The following is a 21,542-nucleotide window of genomic DNA, read 5'->3' as shown; positions in this document are numbered from 1 at the left end:
GACCTGCAATAACACTGAAATGAACTGCAACTCAGGCCAGAACGAGGGTGTGGGGTGAAGGGGGGCAAGGTCATTCTGAGGAGCTGGGGGTGCTGTGCATGCGAAAATCCTCTTTTACCTTCCCAGAAACCCTGTGAAGTCTGCTAGCTTGAGAAATGGCAAGTGGCCCAAGGTCCTTGGATGAGACGGATGCAGAGGCGAGGGAAAGGACACCCCTATACTCAGTTTTATGCACCACCCTTTGGACCCCCCGGGAAACTCACCAAACGAAACCTGCTGCCTCCTGGACCCGGGTGTGTGCAGTGCAAGTAAGCTGAGTGCTGAACAGGACACAGTACAGTCTGCATGGGGTCTATTCGTAAAAGCAAGACTAGGGCAGTGTCAGCAGGTTCCAGGAAGCCCCCTTTCTTCTGAGATTTTTGGAGTGATCTGTGTTTGTTTGAGCCCAGGCTGGTGGGAGGGGTTGAGTGGGGAGATGTATCCGAAGGTGAAGGAATTGATAGCAGCATTTATTTATCAGAAACTGGTCCTGATGGTTTTATTGTGTGGTTCTGTAATACCTGTCGCTTTCAGCATACTGCTTTAGAGATATGTTCACATAGTTATTTTTATATATACAGTGGTACCTCTGGTTAAGAACTTAATTTGTTCCGGAGGTCAGTTCTTAAGCTGAAACTGTTCTTAACCTGAAGCACCACTTTAGCTAATGGGGCCTCCCGCTGCCGCCGCACCACTGCCACACGATTTCTGTTCTCATCCTGAAGGATGCTCTTAACCCGAGATGCTATTTCTGGGTTAGCGGAGTCTGTAACCTGAAGCGTCTGTAACCTGAAGCGTCTGTAACCTGAGGTACCACTGTAGTCAGGGAAGGGTCATTGCAGCTCAGTGGTGTCTGTTTTGTATGTATCCAGAAGGTTCCAGGTTCAGTCCCCAGCATTTTTTTAATTAAAAAAAATTGCATTTAATCTTTACTGATTTTTCAGTATACATCCCAATTATCACTCTCCATCAAAGATATAGTAAAGTAACAAGACTTCCCTCCACCTGAACGTGGGTCCTCTACAATTCTATATTAACTGCTTATTGAATAACATCTAATTTATGTTTATCTAATATATCCATAAGTTATGTCACCTTGCAGGAGTCATTTCAGATGTTTACAACGATCTTTAAGGCATTGTCTGTATTTGTCCCATTCTGTGTTAAATTTTTGGTGGCCATGATTCCTAACTTTCCCCATTAGACTTGCCATCTTAGCGTACTCAAATAATTTTTTCTGCCATTCCATTTTTGTCCCCAGCATCTCTAGGTAGGGCTGAGAGACACACCCTACCTGAAAGCCTTGGGGAGCGATTGCCAATCAGTGTAGACAATAGTCTGACTTAGTATAAGGTGGCGTGGCTGCCTATCTATAATTAGGCAATACAGAAAAGGTCTAAATAAGGAAGATCCACTCCAGCACACTGGCTAACTTGTCAATGAGTAACTGCATCCCAGTGACAGTACTGTTCAGTGGGAAGAGGAGGTGCATGTGGAAACCTTGATGCAAGCACCAGTTAAGCCATTTCCTACCTTTCTACTTCCAAAAACCCCACCTCTTCCTTCTTAGCACCCCTCCTGAGCCCCATAGACTCCTGCTTCTCCCCCCTCCTCCAATGATCTACCTGGTCAACTTTCACCTGCTCCTATAGGAAATGTAGTAAGAGTAGATGAGCTCAGCTGCAGCTGAAACAGGCCAAAAGGGTTGCAGCGCCACGACTCCAGAGCCCGGACTGACTTGGCTGCGCGCACACACCACGGGGCTGGCGTGGTCGTCCCGCGCCGCGAGCACTCTGCACATTCTCAGGAGACACCGATCGCAGTCTGTTGTAGCCGAGTTTGGTGCAAGCCGTGCCAGGGAAGGCTTCCAGGCTGGCTGGGAATTCCTCGCAAAGGCGGGAAGGGGCCGGGCTCGGCATGCAAATCCGCGCCCCAGGAGGAGGGCCGGGGCGTAACCCAGCGCTTCCCGGACAGCAGCCGTAGCAGCGGAGGGCGCGTGGCCCAAGGGGGCTGAAGTCGGCGAGTCGCGAAGGGCTCCCGGTCGCCGTCGGGTCCCCGCCCCCCCCTCCCCGGGCCCTCTCCCCTCCGGGATTCCCTTTCGCTTTGCGCACGAGCGCTGGCCGGAACCCCGGGGGAGGCGGGACGAGACGGGCGCTGGCCGAATTTGCTCAGAGAGCCGCCCCGGGACGCGCGGAGGGAGGCCAGCCCTTCCTCCCCACCCACCGAGTGGAGCAGCCCGTCATCCAAGCAGGCAGCAGCGGGAGGGGCTCCGGCACTACGGGCAGCCAGGTCAAGCCAAGCGGGGGCGGGCTGGCACTGGCAGAAGGAGGGAAGCGGGCCGCTCGACGTTGTTGCCTCTTCCCGGCAGGGCCCGGCGCCCTTCGTTCCCGACTCTCCGGATGGCCGACGGCGGGACGGGTTTCGGGGGTCCCCGGAGGAAGCCCGGCCTCCTCCTCCTCTCCGTCTTCCTCGCCTGCTCGCTTTGGCACAGTAAGTCTCCGCGGAGGAAAGCCGCTTCCCTCGGCAGCAATAGGGAGAGTCCGGGCGCGGCCAGCCGAGCGGAGAGCGAGGCTCCCCCTGCCGTAGCAGTTGCGCACCCAGAGACTCCCCGAGGGGCGGCGGGGACCCTCCTGCCGAGGTTCAGCCTCCTGGAAGCTTTTCAAGGCTTGGGCGGGTTGCTTCCTTGGGTCAGGTTTCCACGAAGCAGGCGTGCCAAGTGGAGTACAATATTATGGGGGGGGGGGGTTAAGCCCCGCCCCATAATCGATCACATGATGCTGTGCACCCACACCATTTGAAAGGCAACGCCCATCAACTGGTGGGAAAGGGAGACCCCTAGGATTTGGCTCCTGTGCCAGGAGGATTTCTGGCTCTAATTCCTGGTGTTGTGGGTTGGTGAGGAGGTGTTTAAGAAGTTTTGCTGGGTCTGGGGTTGCCGTGGGTTTTACTACCATACCCTTAAGACGGTCGTTGCAGAGTTTTGAATCTCTACAATAAGCCAGGCACCCACCACACACACCCCATTTATCCTCCTGTCTCCATAAACAGGCTAGGTTCCTCCTGCCATCATCAGTAAGTGTCCAGCGGGGGGGGGGGGGGGCCTCGGTGGTCGGCCCATATTTTCTACACCAGAGGTCAGCAAACTTTTTCAGCAGGGGGCCGGTCCACTGTCCCTCAGACCTTGTGGGGGCCGGACTATATTTTGAGGAGGGGAGAACAAATTCCTATGGCCCACAAATAACCCAGAGATGCATTTTAAATAAAAGGGCACATTCTTCTCATGTAAAAACACGCTGATTCCCAGACCGTCCGCGGGCCGGATTTAGAAGGCCTTAACTTGCCTACCCATGATCTACACGGACTATAAGCACTTGCTTTCCAAGGTTTCAGGCAAGGTTTCTCCAGCCTTCCCTGGAAATGCTGCCATTTGGGATTGAACCTTGACCTTCTGCATGCATAGCAGGTGCTCTGTCCCTGAGCGAAGGCTTTCCCAGTGGGGTGCAGGTAGAGGTGGAGCAGTCTGCTAGCCAGGCCATGGAGCCCAGTTGTTAGCTGTGATTCCTGCACTGCAGGCAGGTGGGCTCACTAGCAACCCTACAATTCTGTGATTCTATTGTTCTTCTTGAGTCTGTGGATTTTCCATCTGTCTCCCACCTCAGGAGATCCTTCCTACTTCTCTTTAGTAGCGCAACAGTTTAATTTTTACGGTATATTGGGCAGATGTTTTTCTCCCCCTCCCTCATTAACAGGCGAACTCATTGGGGACGTCCAAGGATGTTGGAAGACAAAAATAAGGTCTTCCCCACACATTTAAAACATTATGAGACTCACTTCCACAAGAGGCAGTGATGGCTTCTCACTTGGGAGACTTAGACAGGATGAGACAAATCCACAATAGAGGTGGAGGAGAGGTCTCCCAATAGCTACTAGCCATGATGATGGTTTCCCCTCCAGTATCAGAGGCAGTAAATGCCTCTGAATAATGCCACTTACTGGAAACAGCAGTGGGGGGATGCTCGTGTTTGTGAGCATCTTCCTTTTGGGGCACCTGGTTGGCCACTATGAGGACAGGAGGCAGAGTGGTCCTTCCTCGTGGCTACTTCCATGTTGAGAGAGTCAACTTGGTCTGCCCTGAGATTTCACGGGATGGGGAGCGAGAGAGAGTTTCCTGAGTCAGTGTAGGAATGTGGCTGGGTTGGCAGGAAGGGGCTCCCTCTCCCTTGGGGGACGGATGCCACCCATCTCCCCTCACCTCCTGGGGAGCATCTAGTCTGTTTCATTTCTTCATGGCTTTTCTGCTGAAGATGAAAAGGGAAGTTTGCTCCCTCTGCTGCTTTTGAGGAACCAAAACTAGAGGCGAAGCTGCCTTGTGCATGTTTGATAGGAAAATAAACATCCGGAGGGTTGCGCAAGCTGAGCTGGAGATGTCCTGGCTCAGCCTGGAGCAGAAAGGTCAATGGGGCCATGTTGCAGGGAGGTCAATGGGGCATGTTGCTGTAGGAACGCCAGAAACAGGAGAAGCGGTGCAAGGAAGCAGACCGTGGCAAAGATGCCATCTCGCAAGCTGCAATCCTGGCTGAGCATTTCGCAGCAAGTTCCAGCAGGGGTACCACTTAGTCTGTTGCAGGAAGAAGAAGAAATAGTTTCTTGTTGGCCTAAGGCCCTAAGCTTTGGAATGATAGACCTTTCAGTCTTCAAGTTGCTACAGAACTCAGTGGGAATTGTTTCTGTGTAGACATGCCCAGGATTCCACTGTGAGAAGCAGAGGAGTGGCTTGGGTGGCGGAAAAGTAGAACAAGCCTGCTAGAAATTTTAGACAGGTAAGCAGCAGCAGATAAGGAGATGAGATAGGGAAGTTTTATTTTCTCTCTCATAATGCTAAAAGTCAAGGACACCTAGTGATGCTTAATGTTGGAAGATTCAGAACAGACACGGAAACACTTCCAAATCTCAGTTGCAGGAAATCACAGGAGGTGGGGAGTCTCTTGCGCTTGAATCCCACCTGCAGGCTTCCCACTGGGGCATCTGGTCATTCACTGAGAGAGCAGGATGCTGGACTAGATGGGCCCCTTTGGCCTGATCCAGCGGCAGGGCTACTTTCATGTTCTTAGGAGAGCATTATAAATGGTGAGGTGAGCAACCCAAAGCACTTGGAGGAGGAAAAAGAAGCAGCAGTCAGCTGAGGTCCAGCGCCAAGGGCCTTCCGGCGGTTCCCTCACTGCGAGAAGCCCAAGTTACAGGGAACCAGGCAGAGGGCCTTCTCGGTAGTGGCACCCGCCCTGTGGAAGACCTCCCACCAGATGTCAAAGAGAAAAACAACTACCAAACTTTTAGAAGACATCTGAAGCTAGCCCTGTTTAGGGAAGCTTTTAATGTTTAATAGGTTATTGTATTTTAGTGTTTTGTTGGAAGCTGCCCAGAGTGGCTGAGGAAACCCAGCCAGATGGGCGGGGTATAAATAATAAATTGTTGTTGTTGTTGTTGAGAATTTCAGGCTTGGAAGGTCTTTTTCTAAGGCTTTTCCAGGCTAACACACAATGGCACCTTGGAGGGCTGGAGTGGGGCTTTGCGGAGGCTCCTTCTGGGTAGGCCTGTGTTGGACTCTTCCTCTGAAGAAGTAAGTTTCGTTCAGGAAAACGCCTTCCTCTGAAAACTGCACAACAGCTGGTGTCAGTCTGGCACTCAAGCAAACTCTTCTGTTTCTTCCTAGCCGTGTCTTCAAAGGACATCCAGCCAAGTTGCCTCACAGACTATGAATCCGAAGTGGTTTGTCACTGGGAAGTGGATGCTTCCACCGACTGCCCCAAGGAGTTCCTCCTGCGTGTTGCAACGACTAGTACAGTTTATGGCCCAGGGTAGGTCATGCTGTGAAACATGTGAACTGCCCCCAGATCTCTTTCCTCTGTCGGGTGTTTTCGGGGCTGGTGGTACCCTCCTGAAAGCTTACCAGGGTAGGGTAATAATAATATAAAAAGTGAGAGAAATTAAAATAAGTGACATTAACATTGTTGGGCCTCACTCAGCATTACTTGTGCCACAGTGCTTCTCTTACAGAGAAGGAGGCCCTTAACATATGGCAGGTAAATATAAAGCCCTTGCCATCCTGGGGAATGTAGTCTGAGGGCCTGGACTGCCAGCCCTGGTGGCTACTGATATCAGGGCTGCAGAATGCATCTGTGGTGGCTTCGCCTTCTTTGAGACACCCTGGGAGGAGTAGCCAGCCCAAACCTTTTCCCGAAAATGGATGCGGGTTCTTTACAAAATGTCTCTGGGAGCTGAGTTGAAGTCACTTTGAGTTTTCCAAACCGAGAATAAGAAATGCTGGATCCAAAAGGTTTCTCATTATACTTTTCACTGGATCATTTGTTGCTGGAGAGCTTTCAAGGTGCATAGATTTGTCCCCTCTTGCACGCTTGCAACCTTTCTGGGGGTGGGGTCAGGGGAATCCACAGCCTGGTGCAGCTGGAAGCATTGCAAAGCCCCTCTCTCACTTGGGCTGAGCTTTCCCAAATCGAGGCTCTGGCAGAAATAATCCAAGTGTTGTCTACTTTGAAAACATCTTTTAAGTCTTGCCATTGTTGCAGGAAATCATGGGAATGTTCTCCTAAGAACAAGAGAGGACTGGATGTGACCCCCAAGTGTACTTGCACCATTCGGTCTGAAGTACTGCATAACTACAAGTATAATTTCTCACTGGAGGCCAACGAGAAGGAGATCTGGAAGATGACGAGTGTGGACCCTGATGACATTGGTAAGGGATCCTTTGGTCTGGCAGACCCTCCTTGCGCATTCCTGGGGGCTGCTCTGAAGAACAAGAAAAGAGGAGCAGCATACGAGCGGGGTGGGAAGGGAGGGTTTGTCTTCATGATTAGCACCAATCAATGCTCAGAGACCTTCCTGCATCCATCTTAGTCCGATAGGCAAAGCCACTGCCTTGAATGGTGGCAGGTTTATTCTTCAGGTGCCTGGAGGGGGGATATTCCAGTTTGGAAGAAGTTAGAGAGGTTGATGGAGAGAGAAAAAATGGCTGCCTAGAAGAGCTAAGGCTACTCCCGGGAACTGGTTGAAGAGCTTAGGAGAGGCCTCAGAATTCAAGAAAGCAGGACAATATGTGGCAACTGTGGAAAACCCCAATGGATTGAGGGGCTTGCCTCTGTATGCATGTTGGGGGTCACCTGGAAAGGACACAGCATGCTACTTGCCCACACCTGCTGGCCGCCTGTTTCTCTATAGCCACATCAAAGCCACAGGGTGCTTTCCTACACAGTAACATAAGAACAACACATTGAGCATTTGAAATTTGCCAGGCACCAGGTGCATTTTTCCTTGGATCTTCTCTGTTTTACACACTAACAGCACACCCTTTAGAACTGTATCTGTGATATTTTATCTGCACGATCAGAACAAATTTTGGGGACCAAGCTGCTTGGCCCCAAAATGCCAACTAGACATTCTGTTTTCGTGACTGTAACCCTGGTTTAAGGAGCCTTTTGGTACCTAGCTTATATATCTGAGTTTCTAACACGGAAAACATCCTGTTAATGTGGACACAACATTGCCATGAGACGGTATGGTGTGAAGCAGCAGCGAGAAGGAATTAAGACAAGGGGGTGGACGTGTGTGTCTGTCCTTCCAGGGAGAAGGACCTGCTGCTTTGACCTTCCCCTCCTTCCAAACCAGAGGCCCACGTTGGCTGCTCTGTGTGGGGAGCAGGCACACTCCCCAACCTCTTTTGCCTCCCCACATCTTTCTCTTTGTTGATTTCTTCCCAAATGCAGTAAAACCCCGACCGCTTGTCAACCTGACTGTTAACAGGAAGGATGACTCGTACATCTTCACCTGGGCAGATGACTATGAAGAAGGGAACCTTCTTCACGAAAATCCAGAAACAGAATATGAAGTTGCCTATTGGCCTATAAACCAGACGGACAAGGTAGGCACACCTTCTCAGCATGCTCCTCCCTGTACGATCACCTGGAATAGTGCTGCAAATTTATTGTTCTTAATTAATTACATTTATATCCAAACCTTCATCCTAAAGGGAACTCAAGGTGGCAGGCTCATCCAGGTTTAAAAATGCCATTAAGTCTAAAATTAAAAATACTGAAACAATCACATACACCATGGAGGGGACCTTCTATGTCCTGAGCAGAGGTTGAGGTGTTAGGACTCCTGAAAGCCTCAGAATGGCCCTGCCCCCCCCCACTCTGCCTCATGCCAGTTGACATGGCATATTCCTGCCCTTCCTTAACACTTTCCTTGGGCAGCTCTGTAGATCCAGCGAACTGCAGGCCCAAAAGCCTTTAGATATATTTGCAAATGATTATATGCCCCTCACCAGGGGGGCACACAAGAGCAGTGGGCTGGCTTTTATGACTGGCTTGAGAGCAGGGCCACCAGCCCCCAAGGCTTTGGATCACAGAACCTAGGGGAAGGGAGGCAGATGCGGCCCTCCAGGCCTCTTTCACCTGGCCCCTGGGGCTCTGTCCAGGCCCGGCTTCCCCCACCTCAGTCCTGTTCCACACACTCCTAGTGCTTTGGCTGGGCTGAATTGTATCTCTTGCTTGCTTGCTTGCCTGGATGGAGGAATGAGCCCAGCCCTGGGTCCCTGGCTGTGGCTGTCTCCCCCCGCCCCCCGCCACTCAGGCGGGAAATGGCCAGACTCAGCAGGGAGGGAAGGAGATCCTTCCAGCCTGGAGCCTTCTGTCATTTGGTCTCAAGCCCCTTGACTTCATCTACAAAGCTTCCATTGCAGCTTGTCTTGAAACAGGTCTCTGAAATTAATTGCCTTGTCCATTGTCACATAAAGAGTCCAAAAGCTTTTCTACCACATCCCAAAATGATCTTCCTCCATAGAAAGTTGGGAAAGAGAAGAATTCCACTCACCAGAAGAACCCCCTCCCAGTGTTTCACATAATGTAAACCTGTTTGCTTCTGTTTCCCCCCTCCCAAAGTTACACGAACACACTACGCACAGCTTTCATTATAAAATCTTCAACGATAACCTCATGCCAGGAACCACCTATGTTGCAAAAGTGCGGCAGAGAATTATATTGTTCAGAGGCATCTGGAGTGACTGGAGCGCTGAGTACACATGGAAAAACGGTAAGTGCTTAGGGCAGGGGCTGAGCAAGGCACCTGTTTATTATTAACAATCTGTTGGCATCTCAGTTGGCATCCCTGTGTGTTCTGGGCTCCACATTGTGGGCTCTCTCTTTTCTGGATTCTGTAAACCTTCTGGATTTGTGAAATACTCCCACCCCACCCGCAGGAACGTTTGTGCGCCATCCGGCCCCTTTGTGTGACCGACAGCATTTCTCCCGCATTGCTGAGGTCTTGCATTTCCAGTCAAGCTGGACATCGAATTAAACTGCAGGCCTCTCACTTATTTCATCACAATTTTCTTCTGCAGACAATACCTCTTTCTGAAGACTAAGGCACATGATACTAGTCATTTGGAAGACTTGTTTTAGTAGAAGAAGGTGGCACAATGTTCTGCGTGAAAATGCACTAAGCGATCAGTGGCACAACACAGGTGGAGAGGCAGGGGGCAGTCGCAGTTTGCCTGGCTAGAGACAAATAACTGGAAAGACCTTCTAGATTCCACAGTGACTTTGATTGCTTGCCCTGGGTAGGCTTGCTAAAAGCAGCTCTGCTGCAGACCACTGGGTGAAGTTAGCAGGTTCAGTGTGGTGCCACAGCACATCAGGCCCCGCTACCACCGGTGCTCCCTCTTCCTGCATCAAGCTCATTATCTGCTGGTTTTTCTCTGCATATAACTTCATGGTATACTGCCTGTAGCTGTATTTGTGCTTCCTCCACCTCCTCTGCTCTCCTCTCTTTTCTTCTCCTTGCCTGTTGTCTTTTCCTTGGTCAAAGGTGAGATGATAGACTACCTGGGACAGAGACCTACCTTCTTGCTTCTCTTGCTCTGTGTGCAGTGATGGTGCTACATGAATAATAAGCAGTACAAATCCTGTCTGCCCCTTACCTTGGTGGTGCTGGGTGACCCAAGGACCCCTTTCCCCAGCCCAAGGTAAGTCTGGCTGAAGGGAAACAAGCTTGAAACTGCAGGAGGGGGTTAAAGGTTAGATTAGCATGTACAGGAGAAACCAGACACATGAGGCGTTAAATGTGCCTGTCGGTGCCCATCCCCACATCCCAATTTGGGAAACTCCTTTGCCAAAAGAAGGACTTGGAAGGCTGCAATACCCCTAACAAGAGACAAGCTAAAACCAACAAATAAACCTCACCACTTCCCTACAAGGCAATAGGCAAATAAAACCCTAAGGAGAAATACTGCAAATCACCTGAAATTCTTTCCAGCTGTGTGAGCTGGGCTCCTTTGTCAACTGAGGCTTCTGGGCGTTGAGCCTGAGCTTTTGCCCCCTTTCCAGGTGGGTGGGTGGGTGCCTGTCTGTCAGCTAGCCAGCCAGCCTGCCTCCCATGGGTATCAGGGTGAATTGTACACCGAGATAACCAAGATGCTTCTTGCCTTCCAGAGATTGAGCCAAGGTCTGGGTCTATCCTCTGGATTTTCGTCCCCTTGCTGTGTGTGTTCATCATGGCCCTGGCTACCTTCAGCTTCTTCTGCGTCACCAGGTAGGTCTTGGGTGCCTTGCAAGGTGTTGTCTCCAGGGCTGCCCTTTGCCCACAGCAAAACAAATTAAAAAATGGTCACTTCTGCTTGAAGGTTGCAGGCCTTGTTGGCAGAGGCATTTTCCTGCAACCCTGACAGGAAAGGAAGAGAAAAGTGGCCCCTGTCCCTTCTGAGTCTTCTCCTCATCCTCCTTCCAGCCAAACAGTCTTCCTCAGCTCTCTTACGTGGTGTTTTTAACCATGCATTTGGCTGCTAGTCACCTCGGAAGGGGGAAGATTGGTTCCTGATGTTCGGAGGGGAGGCAGCCCTTGCAGAGCCCTGTCTCTCCCTTTCTGAGGGCCGGGAAGGACTAACGGGTGGCGCTTTCTTGCTTTGCAGGGTGAAGAAGGGATGGTGGGACCAGATTCCAAACCCCGCCAAGAGCAAAGTGGCCGCTGGTGTGACAGCAGCGGTGGTGCCATTCGGAAACATGGGCCTTGAGCACCCTGTGCATATTCACAGCTGCATTGCATCTGCCAAGCCAGAAACTCAGAATAAGGAAGACTGCCAGGTCCCTCATGAAGACGCCGTGGCCAAGCTCTTCAGGGACCTTCTCAGTGGGGACCTGAGCAGTGGGGGCACCAGTATCCTGGACGAGCACCCACTTCTCAAGGACCAGGCTCCGGGGCACATGCAGAGTGCTTTCCCCTTTTCTCAAGATGTACCGCTGGACAAGCACAGTGGTGTTTTGGAGACCTCTTCCGAACCTATCTATCACAACACCAGCACAGAGACAGTGGCTTCGTCCCAGCCAGGCAGTGATGCCCTGGCACTGCCCCTCAGCCACAGCCTCTTCTCCCCAGAGGCACAACCCGTCACCACGGACAGACTCTGTTTGCAAGCGGGGGGTGGCAGCACAGCCGCCCCCCAGCCCTCGGGCTACAAGTGTTTCAGCAGCCTAGTGGCGGAGCCCATAGCCGGCTTCAGCCAGGTCTGTGAGGAGGAGCAGGAGGAGTTTTCTCCTTTCAGGGACCAAATCCAGCCATTCAGCCATGCCTCAGGGCCTTGCTTTGCACCTGTGACTGGCAGCCTGCACCCTACTTTCCAGGGTGTCTTCCCAGAAGCCCAAGACCCGCTTTGCTTTTCCTCCTGTATGGCAGCTGCAGAGCAAGAGGCAAGGCCAGGCAGCTCCTCCCAACATGCCCCAGGGAAGTCTGGCCCCTGCCCAGCAGCCTCCCTCCTGGCTGGTTACCGCTCCTTCAGCTCAGCTCTCCAGGAAGGCACAGCCCCCCAGGGCAAGAGTGGCAGCGCTGGTTGCGGCCTAGATGGGCAGTCCCCTTACAAGCCCTTGCTCAGCATTGTCCAGGACAGCCCCGCAGCAGCCACTGGGGTGAGCAGGGTCCTCTTTCACCCTGGCTGGGGGGCTCAGGAGGTAAGAGACCTGGCCTGGGCAAGTGCACCCTGCGGGGCAGACCTTGACATGCAACAGGTGGCTTCCGATGGATGCTTTAGGGAAGATGTGGCCAGGGACAAAGGCCTTTCATACCCCTGAGGCCCCTTGTACCTCCTTAATTCCGCCTGAACCAGGCAGTGACCTCCTCCAGGTGGAATTCTCCCTAAATCCAGAGATCCGCTATGCTGTAAATAGGAAAGCAGCAGCAACCGCATATAGGGTTTGGGGGTTCAGGGAGGAGGAGCTATGGGACTGCAGTCAGAGGAGGAGGATGTATGGGAGAGGGAATTAAAGGAGGGACAAAAGGTGTTCACCATCCCCTTTAAGCCAAGGTAGGGAAGGGCCCTTATTACCAAGAGAGGACTAAGCCAAAGGCCAGCAAGGAGAGGCACCTTCCTGCTTGTAGACCTGCATCTGTGTGGAAACTCTGAGGACAATTTGCTGGACTCAAGGGGCTGCGTTTGGCACTTCTTACGTGAATGGGACCTTCAGGGGGATGGGTGCTTTCTTGACCCAGATTGGGCTGGGGGCTGGAGCACCAGTTGTTCTTGGGCTCAAGTTACTGGACAGTGACCTGCAATGTATTCCACACTGCCTGTCAAGTGTTTCGGTTCTGCCTGCTGACAGGCTCTGAATCCAGCAAGTGGCCAGCTTTTGCTCAGGCACTGCCTTGGTTTTTGCAGAGAACAGTCTGCCTGCCTTTCTTCTGTTGCTGCTTCTGTACAAGTAAGGAGGTCTTGCTTCATATATCCATAGCAAGCAACAAGGTCTCTGCATGGTGGTGTGACTTCCTGTGCCCTCTGCCAGAGATCAGATAAGAGGAGGGGAAGCAGGCTGAATAAAGGGACACTCTGGGACTGCTTTTGGTGATGGGGATGCCAGGAAGTATCGCCAGGTGACTGAGACAACACCATTCTAGCATTAAAGTTTTTTATCCATATGATCCAGCTTTATTGCACTTATTCCACTCAAGGTGTGATATAGGCAGGACGGCATTTCCAAAAGGAGGAAAAGAAGCTTGCAGCTTGCATGGGGAAGGACCTGTCATGGACCCCCCGTGGAGGCTGCTGCTCCCAGCTGGCGAAGAGAAGACTGTGGCTGTGGGCAGCCCAGGTGGACCATTCTGGCATCATGGTTCACTCACGTCTCTCAGGTACCTGTAGAATGAATGGCTTCTGAGAAGATGAGAAACTATCCAGGCGAATGGAAGCTTCACAAGAAAGGAAGTGGTTAGAAACATTCAAGTACAGAACCTGAATGTTGAAGCACATTTGCATAAATCTGCATAACCTTTTAAATGTATGTGTGCAGATTCCTGCCAGCTCTCAGCCTCTTGCTGCTGGCTTACTGAGCCACGGGGTGCAGCCAGGATTTGATAGGCACAGTAGGCTTTGTGTGGATTGGACCCTCTGCAGATTGAAGCAAAAGTTTAATTACCTGCTAATTAAGAGGTGTGACTTGAACTGTACAATATAAAAAATTCGTTCCTCCATTGCTGGGGATCTGAATAATTTGAGGCCCCTGCCATACTACACCTACATGGAGGCGGGGTCTGTCTTCCTCAGCTGACCCCCTTATCTTAAACGCTCCTCACAGAGCTCCCAGATGGCCTTGCAGTGACTCTTGGACACAAGGGGGCAGCAGTCCTCCAGGGAGCTCAGAGCCTGCTGGCCCCCAGCTCACCATCCTCCATCAGGCCACAGAGGACCTTAAACCCACACCAGCCTGCTGCACCCAGCAGCAGCAGCAGCACCCCACTCTTGTCCCTGGCTAAACCCTAGAATGAGAAAGGGCCCTTGCCCAGCGCATTAGTTTGGTGCCCTGCTGCTCGGCATGAATTGTGTTCAATTCCCAAAGTGCCGCTCCTCCCCTTCAATGAGTTGGTGAGCAAAATGTGCAGCACAGCATGCAGCAGATGTGGAAAGCCCCCAGCTGATTCGCAGAAGAGAACTTGACTCCAGGAAGAGCCTGCTTTGCATAAAGTTGGGAGGTGACTGTTGAACTGGTGGGCGGGCAGGCAGCTGGTAGCAACCCTGGGCCTTCCGTAGCAGCCCACGCTCCACACTTCTGCTATTTCTGCCCTTTGTTCCAGCCCCACCCAGTTATATGCTGGATAGTAAAAAACCTGCCGCCCAAAAGAAAAAGAAAAAACAAACCAGGATTTTTTCTGGTGGAGGCAAGCAGAGAACACCCATTCATTCTGTAGACTATAACAGTACAAAGCTAAACGTGCCTACTTGGAAGTGATTCCTACTGAATTCAGTAGGGCTTACTCCCAGGTAAATGGGGCTAGAATTGCCGCCTAACTGGCCCTAACCTAGAGCTTTATAGTTCCTTGGATAGCTCAGTCAGTGGAGCATCAGACTCCTAATCATACGTTGGGCAAAAGGTTTCCTGCATTGCAGAGGGTTGGACCAGTTGACCTTTGTGGTTCCTTTCAACTCTACCATTCTCTGATTCATCTGATACTTAATGCTTCACAACTCTAGTGATGAAAAAGCTTGGTAAAGGAGAAGCAGGCTGCTAGACAGGGAAGGAAAAGCCAGCAGAAAACACCACCCACTTTCCATTGACAGAAGCCATCACTGGATCAAGGTACTTTCTATGAACGGGTGGATACTACCATCCCTGCCATGCTAGGGCACTTCAGTTCAGCTGTAATCTATCTTCCCTTTTCATAGAATCTGGCTGCCTTTCACATTCTGCTTCCATCAGGGATGCTGATTGTCATGCTCAATACAGCTGAGGATAATCGGAAGATAAAATAACCACATTTAAAGAAGAGTGGTGTGTTACTACACCCTCAAAAGTATAGGTATATTGTTATGAAACACTGAAGCATAGTGCAATGTATATTAGATTAATTGGCGCCTATTCTGAGCAAGTCTTGACTCGATAATTGCAATTTACCTGACAGTAGTGTAATTAGGGCAGATGGGGCTCGTCAACCTGGGAAGGTAGCCGAGCTAGGAGAAAGTAAACTCTTGTCTTAAACCTGCACTGCCTTGCAGCTATACTCATTTGTGAGAAAGTCTTTGGTAGTAAATACCGTACTCACTGCCTTGCAGAACATATTCAGGAGAAGAAAAGGCTACAGAGTAAACCCTACACAAATCGAGAGTGGAGTCCCTAAGGTGGTAGGATGGCATCTTGTAGACTTCCTTCCAGCAACTCCTGCAGCCCAGCAGGTGCCAAATGTATTGTTTTGCTTTCTTTTGACCACCTTTGAAAACCTCCCAACAGCAGAGGGACACAGCAAAGGGATGGTATCCACAATATACAAAATACTGTTCCAAAATCCCACAAACCCCCTTGATGCAATCAAAGAACAATGGGAGCACAACATAGGCTATGAAATTAACCCCACCCAATGAACTAGAATGTGGGCTAAACCTCCCTTTAAGTCCATATCAGCCAAAAGAAGGGAGCTCACTCTGAAACTCACTTACAGGTGGTACTTAACACCATGTAAACTGGCGCTGATACACACAGGAAACTTGCCAAGATGCTGGAGAGGCTGCATCTCCACAGGCACATACTTCCACATGTGGTGGGAATGCCCTAAAACCAATCCTTCTGGACAGCAGTCCTACAAGAGGTATGCAAAATAACTAAACAGGTATTAGAACTCACCCCATAACTGGCCCTACTGAACATCGTCCTAGAACACAGAGCTTATAACCCAACTACTCTCAGCAGCCAAAAGCCTCATAACCAGACACTGGAGAGACCTGTCAGGAGTAAACATGGCCAATGGTATCAAATTGTATGGGAAATGACCTTAATAGAAAGGCTAACCAATAAACTGAAACTGTCACAGGGACAAATAGAAGAAGACACCTTCACCCCAGAATGGCTCCCCTTTATCACATACAGTACACAGCCCAACAAGACAACAACAAGAATCCACTGACAGCATACAAATCAATCTGGCTTATCTGACCCAACAAGCCCTCCCTCCCGCAATGCAAAAGATCCCACTGCAGACAACCAACCACACCCTGCCCCCCAATACCTCCCACAACCAAGGAAATGTAATAAATGAACAGGAAGAAAACCTACCCAGTTGATGCTGACACAAAACCCCACACGTTCACTATACAAAAGAATATAAGCCTCACCACACCACCCCTCCTCTCCCCCAACCTTATACTGTACTCAACACTAATGTCTCACAACAAATGTAACTGATTTGTAATACAGTGGTACCTCGGGTTAAGTACTTAATTCGTTCCGGAGGTCCGTACTTAACCTGAAACTGTTCTTAACCTGAAGCACCACTTTAGCTAATGGGGCCTCCCGCTGCTGCCGTGCCGCCGGAACACGTTTTCTGTTCTCATCCTGAAGCAAAGTTCTTAACCTGAAGCACTATTTCTGGGTTAGCGGAGTCTGTAACCTGAAGTGTATGTAACCTGAAGCGTATGTAACCCGAGGTACCACTGTAAATACTTCGCAACCTGAAAAAAAGAGACAAGGCATGTAATCCAAGAAAATCTTTAATAATTTTTTTTAATAAAGTCAATAGAGTTTAAGAGCAAATATACATAATCAAATGACATGCTTGGCTTGCCTAAACACAACAATTTCTAGCAGGCACCAAAAACAGAACAGCCTGATCTCAATTGGCAGGGAGTTCCTGAGCATAGAAGGACTGTTGCCTTCCAAGGCAGATTCTTGAGAGCCTGCTGCAGCTGCCAGGCCCTCCCATAGCTGTTAGGGAAAGAGCCACACCACCCTCATATCTCCCATCCCCTCCATCCCATCTCTGTGGTCCTCCTTGTGCTGGAGAAGAGCCTAGTGGGCTCATGTGGATTCCCTGAATGTTCAAGGTTCTAGATCTCACAGGGAGCCTACACAAGGCCAGGAGACAGAAGACATGACAGGGCCAGGTGACAGATGGGCCCTAAAGAGTAAGGACCCTCGAGCGTGCTCCCACTTTCCCCCAATGCACTTGGTGGTGCACACCTGAATGGGGCTTATGGGGAGGAGGTGCGTGGCAAACTCTCTCTTGGCCATGGAAGGTCATGGGTTGCTGCAGGCTGCAAATTGCCACCTGGTTGAGTCCTGTTTCCTCTGCTTTTTAAAAGCAGCCAGCGGCTTTTGCTCTAGGCTTCAGTGCCCTAACTGCCTCTCCTGCATCGCTGGCTACTGCTTTACCTGCAGGTTGCAAAGCTGTCTGCCTACAGGATGCTGCTTTCAGTTGTGGGGAGGAGGGAAGGGTAGGGGAACTGGCTGAGGACACTACCTCCTCCTCCTTCTCTCACCTCATGTCCTCACCACATCCTCCTGCTTGTACAGTAATATCAGGGCAAGCTGACGTCACGCCTGTTCCAGAACCAAATCTAGTTATGACTCATCAAGGCATTTGCACCTCTAGAAGGCAACCATCGCAGGAGGCTGAGCGAGGACCCACCAGGCGACAATGGCCAACTGAGGAAGAGGACCAGAGCAGTGAAGCTGGGTAAGTAAGGGGCTGCCCAGGGTCGGTGGCTTCCAGGCAGGGAGTCGGGGTGGGGGACAATAATGTTGGGCACAATGAGGTGTGTTGGGAAGAGACACCAAGCATGTGGCTGAGCGTTTGGTCACCATGATGGGAGTTCCTCCTGCTGCCAGGGCCTGGCCCCATGCTTGGAAGCATGGAGTCATGGGCAGCAGGCAAATCCACCTCCTGTAGCCTCCTTTGGCCATGTTCTGTCCCCCGCCCCATTCTGGAATGGGTGCGTCCACACAGTGGAAGGAGGAGATGCCACCAACCCAACATGAGAACATAAGGAGATTCTGCTGAATCAGGCCAAAGGGGGCCCACCGGGAAGGTGCTGGGAATTGCTGGTGGAAAAGCAACTCTCAGGCCTGGCTGGCAGCTTCATTTTCTCTGTATGTATCGAAAAGGTAAAGCTCCACATTCCTGCTGGTCTGGCCCATCAGCTAAAAATGGAATGACATGGGCGTTGTGTGAATAGGCTCTTACACAGGGGAAAAAGATGTAGTAGCGGGAGGCAGTGAAAGACAAAAGTGCCTGGCGTGCTCTGGTCCATGGGGTCACGAAGAGTCGGACACGACTAAACGACTAAACAGCAACAACAACAGCAGTGGATAGAGGGAGATTTGGATCAGGACATCAATTAGGGGAGTGCGGCTTAGTTCTTCCAACCATTTTCCTGGAAAGAAAACGTGGGAAGGCTTTAATGGTGACCAGCCAGATGGCTCTGGGAAGTCCATAGGCAGGACACAAACCTTGTTGCTTTCTTCTCCATTCTGGATGCTAACACAAACATCCATACAAAAAAGGCACCTCACTCTCTTTTTCATATAATCTTCTCTCAAGCATTTTTCTTTTTTTTTTTGACAGTATAAAAATTTCCCTGGTTTGTTAATAAATCAGCCCAGCCATCGCAACTGAATTTAGTACTAGTTGGACTTTTCTTTGAAATCCTGACTGAGTCATTTCTGAATACCACTTGGCGGGTTCACAATCCACCAGAGGTTGCAATTCTCCCCCTAAATCTGCCTGGGGTTACACTTCTAGTAAGCCTCACTGAGAGTTATCTGGAATGAAAACTAATAAATTTATCTCACTGTGTGAGGGGGGAGCTATTAAACCACCAGTTCCTTTTTTGGGCAAGTTACATTTTAAATATTTAAATTTCTCTTTGTAATATTCATGTGGTGTCAGTCAAGAGATTCAAAGAAATTGGCTCTGTGGTTGTCCTCAGCCAAATCTGGTGCACCAACATCCCTCTCCATTGCTTTGGAGATGATGGACTTCTCCTTGAGTGGATCCTTGTTTTGTTTTATGGGGTTCCAAACCATTATTTTCCGGAACAAAGTTCCACTAATCATTTGCGCCTTGAGTGAATTACTCTTCTGTATACAAATAGATGTACCTCTCAAAACCTTGTCAAGGTGCTCTGTTTTTCCCCTGAGTGGTTCTCTTAAGGAATAAGTAGCTAATTTTGGTGGGTTGACTCATTTTATGATTTGATAATGCCTTTTACCCAGATTCTGGTTTGTTTATTGTCTGGAATAGGGTTATAATTTTTCAGAAATCAGCAGATAATTGCAGCCTGATTGTTTTCATCTTTGCGAATTAGAAATAAAACCAAAAAGGCCGTCTGATGTAACTCAGTGAGACTTGCGATTGACCACCATTGTGAGGTCCACTTCATATGTACATTTGCGTTTGCATTTTATTTATTATTACCACCTTTATATCCCTCCTTTTCCTCCAAGGAGCTCAAAGTAGCATACACCCTTCTCTCCCCCCCCCCCACACTATTTAATCCTATTAACAACCCTAAGAGGTAGGTTAGGCTGAAGCAGTGACTGGCCCAATATCACCCTTCAGTGGACTTGATGGCTGAGTAGGTTATGAACCCTAGTCTCCTAGTCAACTACATTTGTTAAGTTTCATCCTAGTTGTCCTTTCTGTCAAGGTCATTTGTTTTTCCTGTTACCCTGAGCTTTGCTAATTTGAAAAGAACCCCCTCCATCTCTCAACTGAGCTACTGTGATAAAAATGATTAAAAGTACCTAGCCAAGGATGGAGACACACTCCCCCTCCCCATTTTGATGAGGAGCCATGGATGGTTTTCCTACAGCTGTGAATCCACCTGACAGTATTTTCATCTGGCCTGTACCGAACCAGTCTGAGAACATCATGAGTGGTTTTCCAAAATTGCAGTAACAGAAGCTCAGGTAGAAGTTGTACCACAGATCAGGGAAGGAGTCAACCAGTTCAAGAGGATGTTGGTGTGGTTAATGAACAGAGACACAGAAGCTTTTGGAGGCAAGAGTGCTTCCTTCAGAAAGTGGGACAGGAAGCCGAGAACTGGAATAAATGGACAGCTTTCACAATGGAGAGGTGTATGGCATGGGGCTCCCTGTGGATCTCAACTAATTTTGTCAATTACCTGGTACAGTGCATTGTCCAGGTTTAGCGATGACACCAAATTTTTCAGGATCAATAAAGCAAAATGGGATTGGGTAGAGCTCCCGGAGGATCTCTGTACATTAGTCCAGTCCTGCTGGATCAGGCCAAAGGGGGACCAATGAGTCTCCTTCCCCTCCTGGGCGGCCATATGCCTAGAGAAAGCCCACAGGTAGGAGGACATGATGATGGCACTGATCTGGAGAGCAACTGGCAGGCAGAGGCTCTTGATCCTGGAGGACTATAACCTGCATTTGGTTGACCAATAAAATCTGGTGGTGGCGATATATAGACAAGTAGAAACCATTGATAGCTCCATCCTCCGTGAATTGGTCTAATCACATTTTAAAGGCATGTGATGTGGATGCCTTAGTTCAGCTATGTGCTGCATAAAGGACTTTCTTTTATCCAGTGCTTTCCCCCCTAGAAAAATAGGTGCCGGTACTCACCGTGAAGTTGTTACAGTAAGTGCCCCACTTTTTTTACAACAACAACAAAGAGGTGCCAGTACTGCTTACCCTCGAGTACTCCCTGCAAAGAAAGAAAAAGCGCTGCTTTTATCTATCTTGATTTTTTCAGCATTCAGCTTCATTGAATGTTCATGAGTTCTCCACCCACATTCTCTGTGTCATGCATAATTCTATAAATTTCTGTTATGTTGCCTCTTACTCACCTTTTCTCTAAAGGTCCCAAATGCTGAAGTCTTTCTTTATAATTTTGGTTGCCCCTTTCTGAACCTTTCCCAACTCTAGCTTGTCCTTTTAGAGTTGAGGTTATCAGAACTGTACACAATATTCCAAATGTGGTCTCATTTGTATAATGGCATTATGATGCTGGCAGATTTATCTTCCATTTCCCCCCACTAATGATTCCTACTATGGAATAATGCCTTTTTCACAGCTGCTGAATACTGGGTCAATGTCTTCTCTGAGCTATCTATTATGACCTCAAGATTTCATTTCTGGTCTGTCACCGCCAGTTTAAACCACATGAGAAATTTAGACCATATGGGAAATTATGTTTTTATTTGTTTGTTTGCCCCAATATTCATCACTTGACACTTATTTACAGTGAATTTACAAGACGAGAAACAGATAAGGGGCGAGTGGCAAAGCCTTGGAGAATATTTTAAAAGATATGATACTAAAACTAACCTACAAGTAGGGGTAATTTCATGAGCAACAGTTAACAACAATGGAGGAATTAAAAGGAGAAAAATAGGGTCGGAGAATTATCAGATATGCAGCAATGTAAGGTACACCTAGAATGCTATGGTGTGTTGGGTTGGGATGTCTGTAGCGACATTTTGTATGATGGAAAATGTATGATGTGTAAATAGAAAAATGGAAAATGCATAAATTAAAATAAAATAAGAATACAGTGAATTGCATGTCTGTGCGTATCCTGCTGTGAGGGCACCCTGACAGCTCAAAAAATGTGAGTTTGCAATCTGGCTGGTCTTTGAGGATTTGGACTCCAGATGCTCCTCTCACTCAGCGCCTGAAAGTTTCTGGGATCCCTTCCTGGAATCTCACATTCCTCTC

The 21,542-nt window shown here is 49.5% G+C and overlaps 2 protein-coding genes across 3 annotated transcripts in view; both read left to right on the top strand.

Moving 5' to 3' along the window:
- The first annotated feature begins 2,010 nt into the window (after positions 1–2,010).
- On the top strand, positions 2,011–13,011 carry IL4R (interleukin 4 receptor). The gene is made up of 7 exons (XM_053364288.1): positions 2,011–2,529; positions 5,750–5,894; positions 6,624–6,790; positions 7,818–7,972; positions 8,994–9,144; positions 10,542–10,641; positions 11,018–13,011. The coding sequence occupies exons 1-7, from the start codon at positions 2,439–2,441 to the stop codon at positions 12,168–12,170; spliced, it is 1,962 nt and encodes a 653-aa protein (XP_053220263.1). The 5' UTR covers positions 2,011–2,438; the 3' UTR covers positions 12,171–13,011.
- Positions 13,012–13,101: 90 nt separating this feature from the next.
- IL21R (interleukin 21 receptor) overlaps positions 13,102–21,542 on the top strand; it is a 17,494-nt gene continuing 9,053 nt past the window's right edge. Inside the window, exons 1-2 of one of the 2 annotated variants that reach the window (XM_053364287.1) lie at positions 13,102–14,666; positions 17,370–17,532. In XM_053364287.1, the coding sequence (XP_053220262.1) occupies positions 17,420–17,532 (113 nt within the window). In that variant the 5' untranslated portion in view covers positions 13,102–14,666; positions 17,370–17,419. Of the gene's footprint in view, positions 17,533–21,542 lie in introns of both variants that reach the window. The other variant, XM_053364286.1, reaches the window with a different exon arrangement.

The sequence above is a fragment of the Podarcis raffonei genome, chromosome 14 (assembly GCF_027172205.1).
Source record: "Podarcis raffonei isolate rPodRaf1 chromosome 14, rPodRaf1.pri, whole genome shotgun sequence".
In the NCBI taxonomy this organism is placed as follows: domain Eukaryota; kingdom Metazoa; phylum Chordata; class Lepidosauria; order Squamata; family Lacertidae; genus Podarcis; species Podarcis raffonei.
The sequence above is the reverse complement of the archived record's forward strand: the minus strand, read 5'-3'. Positions and strand labels throughout refer to the sequence as shown.